We start from the raw sequence: 16576 nt of genomic DNA on the forward strand, positions 1-16576 counted from the left end.
AACCAACCAACAACCAACAACCAACAACCAACAAAATCCAAGAAGCAAGCGAGATCAAAGTGGGGAGACAAAGCAAGCCTCCCTTTCAAAGAAGAGCGGTATTGTGACTGGCTGTTGCACGGCTATGTATGTTACTTTGAGATGCGAACTCAGGCAAAAAGAGAAAGAAAGTAATGGAAAAGAGAACAAAGAAACAGAACAGCAGGGCATGCGAATATGCACGGAAGCGTGTGTGCGTGTGGGGGGGGGGGTGTGGGTGGGGTGGGGCTTAGCTGCTGCTGGTTGCCCGTTCAGGAAGTGTGGCAAGGACAAGCTACGACTGCCGAAACACGTACGAGTCGCTGAATGTGATGTAGCGGACCCAGCGGAATGGGGTGTATGCGCGACCGCGTTCCGTGACACGCAGGAAGCGGAGGTTGATGCCGGAGCACACGTACATGGGCACCTCAAACTCCACGCTGCAAATGTTGTGAAAGAGCGTATGTGCGTGTGTGTGTGTGTGTGTGTGTGTGTGTGTGTGTGTGTGTGTGTGTGTGTGGTGAGGGGCGCGAATAGACCATGGTTTAGGCCCGGCAGCTGCACGTGCACGCATGTGCACTGAAGGCGAGCATTCACTGCTCCTGCACAGAAAGAAACCCAGCAACACCACAACAATGGGGGGGGGGAAGAACCACCACGACGAACAAGCGAAGGAGCAACCAGCCGACCACACGCAACGAGCGTTGACAGTAGCTGCAACTATGTTGCACAACACACACATATGACACGATGGCAGACCTGATGGGACCGAGTTCGCGGGCGAGGTTCGTCTGGCCATCGCTCAGGGACAGGCGCAGGCGTAGATAGCACGAGGCACCGCCAACGATCTTGGGCACTGTCCACGAGAACGTCTGCATGCGGTGGAATCAGGCGAGAAAGCGGGAGGAGGGGGTTAGAGTGAGGCGGGTGACGGGGTTCACATGTGTGTGTGTGTGTGTGTGTGTGTGTGTGTGTGTGTGTGCATCGGTGTATTGGTGTATGCAGAAGTTTGATGCGTAGAATAAGGGTGCTCCAGCACACCGCGCACACGCCCGCTCTCACCTTGTCTTCCTTGTTAAAGGTAAACTTGTGTCCCGATGTGCCAAATTCGTGCCCACAGCTACACAGCAACGGTGGCGCGGAGGAAGAATACGCACGACGTGAGCAGCGAGAATGGCAGCACATCGCGTCCAATGCAAGGGTAAACATGTTTGCACATGCAGGTACAGGGGGGGGGGGGAACAGCAACAGAGAGGAGAACACCAGCGAGCAGCTGCAACGCACCCAACCGTGCCCTTGGGCAATGTTCCTTTGACGACAACGTTGGATCCAAAGCTGAGAGCGCAAAAAAAGTGTGAGAAAGAATGTGTGAGTGCGAGAGTGAGGGAGTGAGTGAGGAAGTGTGCGTGTGTGTGTTAGACAGTGGGCGAGCAAATGTGTGTGCGTGTGTTAGTGAGTGGGCGAGCAAGTGTGTGTGTGTGTGTGTGTGTGTGTGTGTGTGTGTGTGTGTGTGTGTGTGTGTGTGTGCAAGTGAGCGCAATGTATACATGCATGCACGCGTCCTCCACCAATGCCAGAGGGTGGGTGCGGCGTACTTTTTGCGGGGCAGATCTGACTCAAGCTTGATCAGCACGTCCTTCCTGTTGCGGCGACAACAGCGACATCAAAAGGGGTGAGTGCATGCATCCGCACCAATGGAATTGCGAGCGCCAAGCAAAGCACAGCCGGCGAGCACAATAACAGGAACCAAATCAAAACAAACAAACAAACAAAACAAAAAACAACAACAACAAAACAAAACAAAAAACAACAACAACAAAACAAAACAAAACAAACTGAGCAAGCAAGCAAACACGTGGACGACACCTCTCTGGACCGGAGCCATCCTCCAGCACCACGGCGACGCGAAACGGCAGCGCGTGCGCAAACGCTGACGACGTGGTTGCGTAAATGCACACACGCAGGTTGGATTGCAGCAAAAGGTGAGTGTATGTGTATGTGTACGTGCGGAACGGGTGCGACGGGATGTGAGACAGCGAGCCGCTGACCGGAGCGGCAAAACCATCTCCGAGCCAGAAACACAAGCCAACACGCACACACGCACACAACAACAACAACAACAACAACAACAACAACAACAACAACAACAGCAACAACAACAACAACAACAACAACAACAACAACAAGAACAACAACAACAACAACAAGAACAACAACAAGAACAACAGCAACAACAACAACAACAACAACAACAACATACCTCCGCCTTCGCCGCTGATTCTGTAGTTCATGAGGGAAAACTGCAGAGGAGGAGGAGGAGGAGAAGGAGGCGCCATTGGTGAAGACGGAATGTGAACTCAGCGACCCACAGGCACACGCAGCGGCAAAGGCACACTCAGCAAGCGCAACGCAACACAATGTGTGTGTGTGTGTGTGTGTACCTCTCCGTCGGGCGGGTTCAGCTTGAGCACTTTCTGGGATTCAAAGCTGTCGAGTTTGACGCACTCGTGGAAGTTGCAGTCGTCAAGAACGAGCCCGTACACTGCATGCACAGTGGCGACGCGAATAGGAGACGCAGCAGGAGGTGAGATGTGGGTTGAGTGGACTGAGAGTGGCATTGTGACGACAGGCAAAATCACACACGCACTCAGGTGCGAACACAGACAGACACACAAGGAGACAGGGCCGTGAGAGAGCGCGCGCGCGTGTGTGTGTGTGATACGTACGTCCGCGCTCCTTGCCGATCATGAGGTCCTCGTTGAGCCCAATGCTGATCTCGGGGGAGCCGCGCAGGAAACTCTTCATCTGGATGCTGCCGTCAATCTCAGACCGGATTACGCTGGCGTCGGGGGAGGGAGCGTGGTGGTGGTGGTGGTGGTGGTGGTGGTGGTGGTGGTGTGTGTGTGTGTGTGTGCGAGGGGGAAGGGGAGGAGCGCAGTGAAACATCATAACAGTGACAAGGCAGAATTACAGGCCATTGCACTTGTAGACAGACAGACAGACACACAGACAGACAGACACACGCAGGGCACACACACACACACACACATAAACACACACACACACACACACACACACACACACACACACACACACACACACACACACACACACACACACACACACACACACACACAAGCAAGCAACCGCACCGCTGCTGGTCTGGGGGAATGCCCTCTTTGTCCTGGATCTTGGACTTGAGGTTTGCAATTGTGTCGCGGAAGGACACGTCGAGTGAGACGGTCTTGCCCGTGAGCGTCTGAGAGCCATTGTTGCAAAGGAAGCAGAGTGGAGGTCAGCAGTGGTAGTGAGTAAGAATGTGGAGGAAGATTGGACGGAATCAACAGGCCGGAAAGACACACACACACACACACACATGCACACTCACACACATGTACACTCACACATGCATACACAGGCATGCGTGTATGCAAGCAAAAACACAGACACACGCACACACATTCATAAACACACACACATTAACCAGCACACCCATAGACATGCACACCTTGATGAAGATGGCGCTTGAGCTGCTGTATCCCTTCTTGGTGGCCATGTTCTGCAGCCGCTCCACAGCCCGCTGCGCTTTTTCCGGCCGCGAAGTGTCAATCTTCGTTGGGTCCTCCACAAGCTGCAGCTCGTTGGCAACAAGGCTGATCTCAACGTCGTTCCAGTCGTAGTCGCTCGTGTTCTGCACGCGCGCCATCACGTGCAGCACAACCAGGTCCTGCTCACCGGCGGTCTGCCCTCCAACCTGCGCTGTGCCTCCCGTGCCGTCGGAAGCAGTGGCGGTGGTGCTGTTGCTGGCGGTGGCATCATCGTCATCGTCGCCGTCGTGCGGTTGCATTGCGCGCTTGATGTCCATGACCTGCTGGCCGTGCACGACAACCGTGTCTGCAGACGGCGCCTCCAGCCGGTAGCTGCACGTCCACGGCGCGCTCTCGCTCACGTACGACGTGGTGATGGTGTGGGGCGTGCTGGCGTGTGCGTGCAGGTCCGAGGTGATGATGGAGATGCTCGTGTCACTGCCAACCTTGGGCTGCGGGAACTTGGACGTGCGGCGGTGCGCCAGCGCCGTGATGAGCTGCGCCTGCAGCTCGGAGTCCTGCATCTGCAAATGCTGGATGGAGCGGAGCGGGATGCGCAGGATGGCCCCGCCCTCCGTCAAATACACGACGGGAACCTTGGCCTTGGTCACGGGCGGGATGCTCAAGGTGCGGTGCGAGGCCGCACCTCTGCCACCCTGGCCGGAAGAGCCACCTCGTCCAAAGAGGTGGAAGGAACCGACATTGTCGTTGTCGTTGTCGTACTCTTCTTCCACGGCTTGCTCCTGCATGATTTCCTGCTGCTGCTGAATGGGCTCGGCGTTCTGGGCAAAGAGCGGCGCGTTGGCCTGGGCAAAGGGGATGTTGGCAAAGGGCACGGGCACGGAGGGCGCCTCGCCGCCGTGCTCGGTGGACGCTGCGGGGACAAAGCCGACGGGAAGCAGCTCCTCCTCCTCTTGCACCATGACGATGATGCCCTGGGCACGCGCTGTAGTGGTGTGGGGCCCCGTGGGGCGGCCGTTCGTGGACGCGGCGCGAGTTGGCGTGGTGGTGCACACGTACGTGACATCGATGCTTGAGCCGACGCAGGAGCGGAGAAAGCTCATGTAGGTGGAGAAGGAGAAGTCGAAGAAGCGCTTCTGGCTCTCCTCCTGCCGATCCACAAACTCGTCCGCGCGGTCGGCGTCGAAGTTGACGCGTGGGCTCGCCCCGGTCGCGGTCGACGACACGGTGAGCGTGTCCACAACGACGTCCTTAGTCTTCTTGGGGATGGTGATGTGGAAAGCGCGCTCGCCATCGTATACCGTCTTTCGTCCGTTCTCAATGGCGCACGAGTGCTCGTAAAAGGCCAGGCCGTTCTTGTACAGCGTCACCTGCTGCAGTGGGATGGCTTTGGACGGCACAGCAGTGCCACTGCCGCTTCTTCCTCTTGTGTCGCTCATCTTCCTGAGATGCGGGGTGAGGGAGGGGTGTGTGGCTTGGTTGCTGTGGTTGGTTGCTTTGTTGCTTCTGTGCGATCGTGTTCTTGAATCAGTCAGTGGTTTGCAGGTGTAAATGAATGTGCAGAAACAAAGAGCAAAACGCGCCTTTCCTCGTTTGTTTGTTTGTTGTGGTTTATTTTTGTTTGTGAAGTTGGTCGACACAGCACGCCAGCTTGGAATTGTGGACAAGGCGATGCACACGCGACACACACGTGTGCCTGGTCAGCCAGCGTCCGTGACTCTGACGTGCGTGCTTGTCACTGATTTGCTTGGTGGCTTGTCAACGCGGTCGTGTATTTGGTCAAGGGGAGAGGGAGAAACAGGGGTGAAAAAACGTCACAGACAACAAAAACAACGCCAAGCAAGTCAACACCATCCAACCACACGAGTGGCCAGGCAGGGCCAGCGCTCACGGACGCGTCTTGTTGGCAAGGAAAAGCACCAACAGAACACGAACTATTCATTGGAGGCAGACACACCAGTCAAACGGGTGGGAAGAAAAGAAGAGGGGAGAAAACGAGGGGCAGGGGAGGGGAAGAAGAGGCAAGAGAGGAGAAGGAAAGACAAGACAAAGAGGGGAAGGAGATGGATGAAGTGCTTGCATGGGGATTGAAACGACATCACACGGCGTGTGACGGAGCCTACACATACACGTACACACATAAAAAAAAAAGAACAGCTGAACACACAAAAAAAGACCAATTGAACGGAAACAAGAGTCAAGGAACAACGGCTGTTGTTGGGGTGTTGGGGTGTTGGATTGTTGAGGTGTTGGGGTGGGAGTCAACTAGATGCTGGAGCCGTCAAGGGATTCGGGGCGGGTGCGGCCGTGAAGGCTGCGCAGGGCGCGGGGACGCACAGAGGTGTTGCGTGGCTGAGAAAACGCATACGTGGGCTCGTGCTCCTCTTCTGTTGGCAGGTAACAAATGGACAAAGGTCGCAAAGACGTGAATTGGGGCAAACGCGAAAACAAAAAAAGGTGCAATACGCAAACGAGGGGACATCAAACCACCCAAGAAAATGCGGCCGGCATGATTGTCGCACAGGTAAACCAGGGTTCACGTCAACAGCAGCAACAACAGTGGCAACAACTACAACGCTGACCACAACACCCATCCCCACACCCCCACAGACAGACGGACAGACAGACAGACAGACAGACACACACACACACACACACACACAGACGCATGGACACAACCACACAACCACCACCACAGCCACCCTCATCTCGTTTCAAACGCACCATCATCAAACAGCTCGCTGACGAGGCCTTCCTCTTCCTGCGCAGGGGCGTCGCCAATGTCGTAGTCCGGGTCCGTGTTCATCAGGCCCGTCGTGTCACCGGCAGAGTCGCCCTCAGCGGTGGCCATGTCGTACGCAGGGTCGCGCTCGCCGCTCTCCTCTGCGCCGGGTGCCTCGTTGCCGAGGTCGTAGTCTGGCTCGTCGAAGCTTGGCAGCGCGCCCAGCACATCGCCATCCCCTTGGTCGTACACAGGCTCGGGCTCCGACCCGCGGCGCCGCGAACCGTTGCCGCCAAGGTATTGTGGCTCTGCACCATCATCATCGCCGTCATCGTTCAGCCCAGAGGTAAGCATCGTGCGCACATCGTACGTCCCGGAGGGCAGTGTGTTGTCGTAGTCTGGCCCGCCGTCCTCCTCCTCGTCGGAGAGGCCGAGGTTGTTGGCGCTGTCGTAGTCGTCGTCGTCGTGCTCGCCAGGCATGCCTGGTGCGGCGTTGTCGTAGTTGGGCTCACGCACCGACGCCTTGTTGGCGCGCGAGTACATGGCCTCAATCTCCTTCTTGGACTTGCCACGGCGCACCGCGTTCTGCGTGTCGGCGTCTGCCATGTCGTACGTGGCCTCCTCGTCCGCGAAGTCTTCGAGGTCATCCAGTGCAGCAGGGTTGCTGGCAAAGGCATACGTGTCCTGCACGCCGCCTTCTCCGTCGCCCTCGTCGTACACGGGCTCGCCAAAGCCGTCGCTGCTGCCGACATCGTACATGCGCTCGGGCTCGTCACCCATGTTGGCCGTGGAGTATGTCTCATCGTTGTCGTCGTCGCCGCTGAAGGCGCCCATGTCGTACACAAACGCGTTGTCGCGGGCGCCGCCACGCTGCATCTGCGACTTGCGCATGGTCACGCGGCGCGCCAGGAAGCGCTCCGCCTGCGCAAACGTCAGCGGGCTCACGCTGCCGTCGACAGCAAACTCGTCGTCCTCAAACTCGCCGCGCAGCAGGCTGGCGTCCTCGTACGCGGGCTCCTCCACCTGGCCCGTAATCGGGTCCAGGTACGCCGCCCAGCGCTTCGGGATGAGCCCAGAGGCGTCGTTGGGCACGTTGGCGCGGTACGGGCGCGTGCCGTTGCTCTGCTCCTTGGCGGCCGTGTCGATGGCCTCCTCCATGACCAGGTCCGCCAGAGCCAGGCTCAGGAAGTCCACCACCTCGTCGAGCGAGCGCTCGTTCTCGGAGACCTTGGCCTCCATGAACATGTTTGTGTCATCCTTGAGCGTGGGCAGCGTGCGCTTGGGCGGGCGCGGCACCATGAGAATGTCGTACACCGTGCCCAGCTCCTCCGCAGGCTCCGTCAGCACGAGGTCCTTGTTGTAGCGCAGGAACGAGAAGCACACCACGCGCTTGAACGCCGCCAGGTACTGCGACGCCGGCGCAAACACGGGGTTGCGCATGCTGGTGAGCATGCCGCTGAATGGATCCTGCTCGTACTTGACCAGCGCCTCAGACTTGTCGCGGCTGCGGCGGCGAAGCGACGTCACCGCCAGCACCGCCAGCACCAGCAGCGCAAGGCCGCCCAGCACGCCGCCGACAATGATGCCCAGCGACTCGCCAGTGGCGCTGCTCTGCTGCTGCTGCCGCGACTGCAGGTTGTCCAGGTCCTCGGCCACCGTCGCCGGGTCGGAGCAGTACGAGCCCGTGTCCGGCAGCGTCTGCAGGGAGCAGGACAGGAAGGTAAAGCCGTCGCAGCACCCACACGCCTGGCCCAACGCACACTCGCAGCGGATGCCGCCGGCGTCATTCACACACTGCGAGCCCGGCGCGCACGGGTTCTGATCGCCGAGCAAACCGCACGCGTCGGCATACTCGCACATCGTGCCCGTGAATCCCGGAGGGCAGTTGCACACAAAGGTGAGCAGCTGCGTGGAGCTGACGCACGTGGCGTTGTTCTGGCAGGGGTCGTTTGCACAGTAGTCGATGAGGGAGCACTCGCGGTCAGACGTGGCCGTGGGCGCCGCCGTCTCCTCAAAGCCCGGGTCGCACTCGGACACGGGCAGACACACGCGGTCCGTGGTCAGGGTGAGGGGCACGCTCTCGTACATGTTGTAGTCGCAGGGCGCGTCGAGGCGGCACACGCGGTCCGAGGTGGGCGTGGGCTCCAGCAGCGCAATCTCGCCCTCCAGGCACACGGTGACGTTGGTGCACGTGCGGTCGGCCGTGGCGTTGCCGGCAGACGACTGGTACTCGACGGGCACGTTGCACACGGTGCGGTTCACGCACTCGCGGTCCGTGGTTGCCGTGGGCGCCTCCGTCTCGTACTCCTCTGCGTCGCAGGTGCTGATGGGCATACACTCGGCGCTGGACGTGGCTGTCGGGGCCGCCGTCTCGTACTCGGATGCCGTGCACGAAGTTGTGGCGTGGCAGCTCGCCGTCGCCTGCTCGTTGGTGAACGTGGCAAACGGGTTGTAGCCGGCCGTGCGCACAAACTGGAACGGCGGCATCGTTGGCACCGTCAGCTCAAAGTCGTACCCGGCAAAGTTGAAGGGCGGCACGCGCGGGCCGCTCCAGGTGAAGCTGAGCGCGTCGGTGCTCACGCCAACAAAGCCGCCGCTGCCGCTTGTGGTGTTGACGCTGGTCAGCTGGAACACGGTGATGCCGTGCATGTCCTCCGAGGCAATGGGGGTGCGCACGACGACACCGTACACGTCGCCGCCGAGGTGCGCCGCCTGCCACAGGCCACCCTGCAGCGAGCTCGAGCCCTTGTCCACGTTGATGCGCTGGCCAACCTCGACCACAGACGCATCAAACAGGGTGTCAAAGCCAGCGGACATGGACTCCACGTCAAAGAAGACGTGCGTCGAGCCGGGCAGGGCGGGCACGTTGCCGGCGCCAAACACGCGCACCGCAACCTCGAGGCGGCAGCCGTTGCTCGTGTCCACGGGCTGAACCATGACGTCGCGCACAAAGCGCACGTCCTTGGAGAGCACGCGGGACAGGAGATCCACGTCCAGAACGCCGATGGTGCCGTCCTGGTCCGCATCGAGCTGCTCCTGCTGTACAGGAAGCAGCGTGCTGAAGTAGTTGGGGTCAAGCAGCGTCTCGAGGTACGCGTCCATGAAGAAGGTGACGTCGTCGAGGGTGAACACGCAGTCGGCGTTGACATCGCCTGTCTGGTGCGTGTCGCCGTTCGGGCACACGGCGCACGGCGGGGTCGGGCAGGCCGTGGTGGCCACGTCACGACGACGGCGGCGGCGGCGACGGTTCATCACCGAGGGCGCCTCAATCACCGTGGAGATGGACGCGGCGGGTGAGACGATGGGCGTGGACTCGGACGCACCCACGGCAATGGCGCCGCCTGCGCGGGAGGTGAAGGCAGCCACGCGGCCAGCGAAGAAGACCTGCTCATCAGCCGTGTCGGCCTTGACGGTGAAGGTGATGGTGGCAATGTGGGGCACGCCAGACACGCCGGCGTTGGGCTCTGCGGTCACGCGCACAAAGTGCGTGGCAAAGGCGGCCTGCTCCTCCTGCGGCAGCGTGGACGAGAAGGCGTTCACGGCCCCAACAAAGTCCGAGCCGGCGCCCGCCGTGACAAAGTCCACGAGCGACGCGTTGAAGAGGACGTCAAACACGAGGCGGTCAATGTCCGCGGAGCCGGCGTTGGCGCGCACCTCAAAGCTGAGCAGCGAGCCCGCGGTGGCGCCGGACAGGGCAAGCCCGCTGTTGACGCCAAAGTCCACCTCGCCCTCGGCAGGCAGCAGGTTACAGGCAAACGAGGCCTCTGCCAGGACCACGGGCGACGTAGCGTCCACGGTGACCAGGAAGAGCGACAACCTCTCGACGCTGTTGCCGAGCAGGCGCACCTCGCCCGTGGCTGCGCTCAGCAAGCTGGCAGATGCACCGGTCGCGCCAAGCGGCGCCGGCTCCTCCAGCATAAACTCAACCAGGCCGGCAGGCAGGACCGCGGCGCTGTCGAAGACGCTGCTGTCCGAGAAGGTGACGGCAGCCTCTGGCGTGACGGACGTCGTCTGCGCGAGTCCACGCAGCTGCGAGGGGAAGGTGAGGGTGGCGCTGGCAACGGACACCGGCGTCGAGGACACGGTGAGCGTGAGCTGCGTCGTCACACCGACAACGGAGACGTCCACGGCGGCCTGGCCAAGCACGGGCGATGTCGGGCTGGCCACGGAGACGATCGTGCCCGTCACGGCAAGCGCACCGCTGACGGCAGAGATGGTTGCGCTGGCAGCCACGTCGTCGGTGGTCTGCACGGCCGTGGCGCCGCCATCTGTGCTGAGCACACCGCGCACGTCCACGGCGCACGCCTGGAACGTGGCCGGGCTGAGGCCTTGGAAGGGCGCGAGTGAGGCAACCACGCCAGCCTCGGCCTGTGACGTGTGGCCGTTGGCGTGCAGGCGGCATGTGACGTGCAGGGCGGCAACATCCACGACGGAGATGCTGATGTTGGTGCTGGCCGTCTCGTAGGTGACCATGGCGTGGTACACGCCCGGCGCGGCGCCGCTGGCCACTGTGACGAGGAGACCCGTCGACGTCTCCGTGACAGCCAGCTCGGAGGGCGACACAATGTCGAGGCTGTCTGTCTCGTCGAGGTCCAGGCGGGCGCCGCCGGTGAGCGTGGCGGTGAGCAAAACGGGCGTGGAAGACGCGTGCATGAACGGCGCGGCCGCTGCAGCGCTGTCCGGGGCAGCAAGCACGGTGCGCTCCGTGGACGCGGCAATGCTGGCGACGGTGGGCAGGCTCAGCGACACGGGCACGGCGCGGGAGATGATGGGCTGCGCAGCACAGGCGCCCGACGACCAGGACGCGTCAAGCACGGGCACGCTGGCCGTCTGCACCTGGGAGCGAACCACGAGGGCCAGACCTTGCACCTCGATAACCTCCGCGTCATCGGAGACGAGGCGCACGCCATCGGCTGCGGTAAGCTCCAAGCGGGTGGCGTCCGACAGAACGACGCTGGCGCCAACGGGCGCGTGCTGGTTGGTGGCGGTGAAGGTGCTGGAGACCTGCAGCGTGGCAGCGAGGGCGGCCTGCGACGCAAGCTCCGAGGGCAGGGCAGGGGAGAAGCCCAGGCTGACCACGGGGGTGATGTCGAGGCGGGTGGCGACGACGGGGGTGCTGGACACGACCACGGAGACGGAGGAGGCAAGGCCTTGCACGGTGGTCGACACCTGCACGGTGCCTGGCTGGAAGCCCTGCACATACACGCCGGCAAAGTCGTGGCCGGCGTGCGTGGGTGTGGACAGCGTGGCCACGCCGTCGTTGCTCACGTGCATCGTCACGTATTTGGTCACATCAATGTTGTCAACCACGAGGCCGCTGTCGTCGGAAAAGCTGGTAAACGCGCGCACGCGGGTCTTCTGGTACAGCTGGCGGCAGTTGCTCGACTCGTCCAGCCAGCCGGTCACGGCGTTGAGCTCGGCGTCATCCACAGTCAGCTGCACAGGCAGGGCAGGGCGCAGCACGCGCACGTCAAAGGCGGTGGTCACGCCGGCGTCGGCATCGAGCGTCACGGTGATGGTGGCGGCGTAGGCGTTGAGGTCGCTGGAGGCGCCCAGCTTGAGGTGGCACGTGGGGGTGACGTCCACGACGGCCGGGTGCGAGGAGGAGCAGGTGACGTCGGCCGCATCCAGGGCCTCCAGGCCGCCAGACTCGCGCATGGTGAACAGCTCCACGTGGTGCAGGGCAGCCACGCCAGAGATGGTGGGCGTGTATGCGAGGAGCGTGGAGACGGGGGCGGCGAAGATGCTCTGGCTCTGAGCGCCGCTGACGGTGACAACGCCCTGGTTGGTGGCGTCCGCGCCCTGGCGGTCGACAAACACGACGCGGGCCGGCAGCGCGCGGTCACCAGGGCGGATGCCCTCGCCCTTGGCGTTGTCCAGCGAGTGCAGGATGATGTCGATACTGGCCTGGCCAGGGGTGGCGCTCGCAGGCACGGAGACGCTGATGGTGAAGAGGAGCTGGTCGCCGCCCGCTGGCCCGGAGAGGCGGGCAGAGGCAGAGGCAATGCCCAGCACGGCTGCGGAGGTGGTGGAGGGCGCCTTGCTGGTGCCGGTCCACGAGGCAAAGTCGAGGCCGAGGCTGTTCACGCGCAGGCGCGAGTCGTCCGAGGTGGTGACGACGGCGGCGAACGAGGCAATGGGGAACGCGGTGCGTGAGAGCACCTCCAGCTCGAGCGTCTCGCCCGCGCGGACGTCCCGGTTGGGCAGGCGCACGTACACGTCGTTGTCTGGCACAAACACGGCCGAGGACGCAAGCGTCACGAGACGGCTGGACTGACCCTGAACGGCGACGGCGCCCTGCAGCGCGGCCTCCTGGAAGGCGAACGTCACATTGGCCGTGGCGTCCACGCCGGGCGTGTACCAGCCCCTCGGCACGCGCAGCGCAAAGGAGCACAGCCCGTGGGCGTTGGTGGTGCAGGAGACGGAGGTAGCGTTTTCGGCGTCGAGGCGGACGGTCACGTCCATGGCCGTGGCGCGGGGCACCACGTTGGCTGGCGTCGAAACCTGCAGCACACCGCGGACCCACGGGTCGTCCTCGTAGATGGTGCCTGCGGCGGCGAGCTCAAAGCGCACAGCCGCCGGCGCTGGGCGGGTCGTCTCGAGCGAGGCCGAGGTGGACGCCTCGCCAACAGAGGCGGAGAACACGGGGCCCGTGCCCTCCTCGCCGTTTGTGGTGCCCTGGAGCAGGACGGCGGTCTGGGCAGAAGTGCTCTCTGCGTATGTGGTCTCGGACGTCAGCGCAAGGCCGCCAGAGGCAGAGAATATGGCGAGCGGTGAAAGCGGGGGCAGGACCTGCTCCTCACACTGGCGGTTGCTCGTCGGCGTGGGTGCGACGCTCTCGTACTCCAGTGGCGAGCAGACGGTGAGGGGCGCGCAGACGCGGTCACGCGCTGGCCCTGCGGGCACGCTCTCGTACTCTGTCTCCGGGTCACACACCGTGAGGCGCTGGCACACGCGGTTGGACGTCGTTGTGGGCGCAACAAGCTCAAACTCAGACGACGTGCACTGGCGCAGCGCGCTGCACACGCGATCGCTAGTGGCCGTGTGCGCGGTGCTGATGTACTGCTGCGCCGTGCACGTGCTCAGGTCATCGCACTGCCTATCCGTGGTGGCAGTCGGGGCCACAATCTCGTATTGCACATCCGGGGTGCACATGGTGTGCTGCGTGCACACGCGGTCCTGGAAGCGCGTGGGCTCCTGCGACTCAAACTGGTCCAGGTCGCACGTCGTGTACGGCAGGCACTGCGTGTCGCTGGTTGCGCTGCACGTCTGCTCAATGTACTCTGTGACGTTGCACACGGTGCAGGGCAGGCACACGCGGTCGTCATGCGCCAAGCACGGCGAAGACTCAAACGTGCTGCCGTCAACGCACTGCGTGCATGCAGTGCATGTGGTGTCATCCGTCTCGCTGCATGCTGCTGAGGCGTACGTGTCTCCGCTGCACGTGCTGCACATGGCGCAGGTGGCATCCGCAGACGCCGTGCAGGGGGTCATCTCGTAGTGCGTGCCCCCAGGGCAATCCGTGCACGCCTCACACACCCTACATGCGAAGAATGCAGTGGACGAGGTGGAAGAAGTGTGGGAGGTGGAAGAAGGGTCAGAAACGCGACAGGAAGCGTTGTGTGTGTGTGGGTGTGTATGCGTGTGTGCGTGTGTGCGTGCAAGTGTGTGAAATAGGGCATGGAAATATGGGGATCGAAAGTGAACAGACATTGGTGCGCACGAGGGTGATGGCAAGCATAGAGATTGGGGGGGGGGGGAGCGCCAAAACCAATCACACCATCAACATCAGCAACAACCCAAAGGGGCATGGTTCAAATCAAACAAACAAACAAACACGCACGCTCTGACATGCCATGACAAGCACCTGTTTGTTGTGGTTGTGGGAGCAACGGCCTCGAATTGAGTGGCAGTGCACACTGTCAGGTTGGCGCACACGCGGTCCGACACCCTGTCATCATACATTCCGTATTCCACGTCAAGGGTGAGAAGGGGTGTGTTTGCGTGTGTGGTTGTGTTTGGGTGAATGAATGCCTATGCATGTGTGTGCGCTTGTGCGTGATGCAACCGCTGATGACGCAGGGCAAGATGCAACAGACTTCGAGTGAAGGAACAAAATCCATGTCACGTTTTATGTGTGCCCAACTTACGATGTGGGTGCGGTGACTTGGAACTGGGCTGCTGTGCAGTTTGTCCAGTAGATGCATTCACGGTCCGTTGAAGGCGTGGGTGCGCGTGCCTCGTACTGCTGCGCGCGGCACGTCGTGAGCTGCGTGCACTCGCGGTCGCTGGTGGCCGTCGGCGCAGCACTCTGTGCACAAAGAAAGAGAAACGTAACCAAGGTGAGTGAGGGCATGTGGTGTCATGAATGCAAACAACAAGCACAATGGCAATTCACTGCAGGCACTTCGAGACACACACACACACACAAATTAACAAACACACACACACACACACGTATTCCCTCGCAGACACGCAACAAACAAACACGCAGACGCACCTCGAATTCGTCCATGCTGCACGCGGCGCGAACGGTGGCGCATTGACGGTCCGTGGTGGCGGTGGGGGCACGAGTCTCGTACTCGTTGGCCTCGCACACCGTCAGGTTGCGGCACTGGCGATCAGACATGGTTGTGGGAGCAACCGTCTGGTACTGGGTGGCTGTGCACTGCGTCACGTTGGCGCAGACGGTGTTGCTGGTGGGCGTGTGCGGTTGGGCAACGTACTGCGTGCCTGATGCACACGTCGATGCTGTCATGCAGTCGTCCTGACCAGCGTCCTCCTTGAAGGTGCCCGCAGCACACACGGTGCACACGCGGTCGCTGGAGAGCGTGGGCTGCACAGACTCCTCTTCGCCGGCGGGGCAGTCCGACACGGCAACACACGCCGTGAGACCAGATGTCGGTGCAAACGAGACACCGCTACTGCAAGGGGTGCATGCCGTGCTGGGCAGCTGGTCGGCGTCGACAGTGCCCGGTGCACAGCGGTATGCGCTGCAGTCGCCGGTGCGGCCCTCGGGCACAAACGTGCCGGCTGGGCACTGCACACATGGTGTTGCGCCGTTGGCATCGTCGTCCGTGGTGCCGGCTGTACAGTTTTGACACTGGCGGTTGCTGGTCGCTGTTGGCGCCACGGCCTCCTCCTCGCCCACGTCGCACTGAGCAATGGCGCAGCACTGCCGGTTGGAGGTTTCCGTGGGCACCACGCACTCGTACTGCCCAACGACACACGTTGTCAGCGCAGCACACTCGCGGTCGGAGGTGTCAGTGGGAGCAACTGTCTCATACTGGCTCGCGGTGCACGTGGTCAGCGGTGTACACTGTGTGTTTGTCGACACGCGGCACTCCTGTGTCTGGTACTGGTCGGCACCGCACTCTGCGCATTCCATGCACTCAGTCTGAGACACGGACGTGCACGGCGACGACACGAAAAAGCCCGGGCTGCACGTGTCGCAGTTCTCGCACACGGTGTTGGCGGTCTCCGTGCAAGCGGTGGCCTGTGTCAGGCCCTCATCCTCACACGAGTCGCACAGCTCACACACGCGGTCGCTCGTTGCTGTTGGTGCACGCTCCTCCCATTCGCCGGTTCCACAGTCTGTGAGCGGGCCGCACTCGCGGTTGGTCGACGTGGTAGGCGCCTTTGTCTGGTACTGCGTGTCGGTGTCGCACGTGGCGTGGGCCGTGCAAGTGGCCTGGCCCGTGGTGGACTTGAAGGTGCCGGTAGGGCACGCCTCACACTGGCGATCACTCGCCGGTGTCGGCACAACAGACTCCTGCACAAAGGGCATGGTGAATGTGGCGATGGGTGCGTGGGAAACGAGGGAGAAGCATGCGTGAGCAACAAAACGGACTTGGAATACGTGAAACTGGCAGCTGGAGGAGTTGTCAATGCCTTCGTGACGAGGGGTAGGCTGGCATGCAGGATTTGGGCCTCGCGCCACGGCCCCCACCTACAAGTTCACACACACACACACACACACACACACACACACACACACACACACACACACACTACACACACCACACACACACGCACACACACCTGGAAGCCTGGGGCGCAGTTCTGGGTGGCGATGCAAGACGTGGCCTGGCCAGCAGCGGCCTTGAAGGTGCCGGGGCCACACGTGGTGCACACGCGATTGGAGGAGAGGGTGGGCGCAAGCGTCTGCTCCTCCCCAGCCAAGCAGGTGCGCACCGCTGCACAGGTGGTGTTCTGGCCCGGCTGTGCCTTGTACGTGACGCCGAGCTGGCATGGCCTGCACTCGCGGTTGCTCACGGCGGTTGGCGCG

General features: G+C 61.8%; 2 protein-coding genes across 2 annotated transcripts in view; both read right to left on the reverse strand.

The window, feature by feature from the left end:
* Positions 1 to 44: 44 nt before the first annotated feature.
* PTSG_01942 (uncharacterized protein) lies at positions 45 to 5122 on the reverse strand. The gene is made up of 11 exons (XM_004997867.1): positions 3527 to 5122; positions 3171 to 3277; positions 2745 to 2857; positions 2460 to 2560; positions 2279 to 2318; positions 1885 to 1948; positions 1614 to 1658; positions 1303 to 1353; positions 1081 to 1138; positions 778 to 890; positions 45 to 458 (listed from the first exon to the last, which is right to left on the reverse strand). Exons 1-11 carry the CDS (start codon positions 5003 to 5005, stop codon positions 314 to 316), a joined length of 2316 nt encoding a protein of 771 aa, XP_004997924.1. The 5' UTR covers positions 5006 to 5122; the 3' UTR covers positions 45 to 313.
* Positions 5123 to 5831: 709 nt separating this feature from the next.
* Positions 5832 to 16576, reverse strand: part of PTSG_11806 (uncharacterized protein) — a gene marked incomplete at both ends in the record, with an annotated part of 14232 nt that continues 3487 nt past the window's right edge. Inside the window, 5 exons of the mRNA XM_004997868.1 lie at positions 5832 to 5953; positions 6291 to 13828; positions 14156 to 14239; positions 14439 to 14599; positions 14789 to 16060. Of these exons, the coding sequence (XP_004997925.1) occupies positions 5832 to 5953; positions 6291 to 13828; positions 14156 to 14239; positions 14439 to 14599; positions 14789 to 16060 (9177 nt within the window). The remainder of the gene's footprint in view (positions 5954 to 6290; positions 13829 to 14155; positions 14240 to 14438; positions 14600 to 14788; positions 16061 to 16576) is intronic.

The sequence above is a fragment of the Salpingoeca rosetta genome, assembly GCF_000188695.1.
Source record: "Salpingoeca rosetta unplaced genomic scaffold supercont1.3, whole genome shotgun sequence".
In the NCBI taxonomy this organism is placed as follows: domain Eukaryota; class Choanoflagellata; order Craspedida; family Salpingoecidae; genus Salpingoeca; species Salpingoeca rosetta.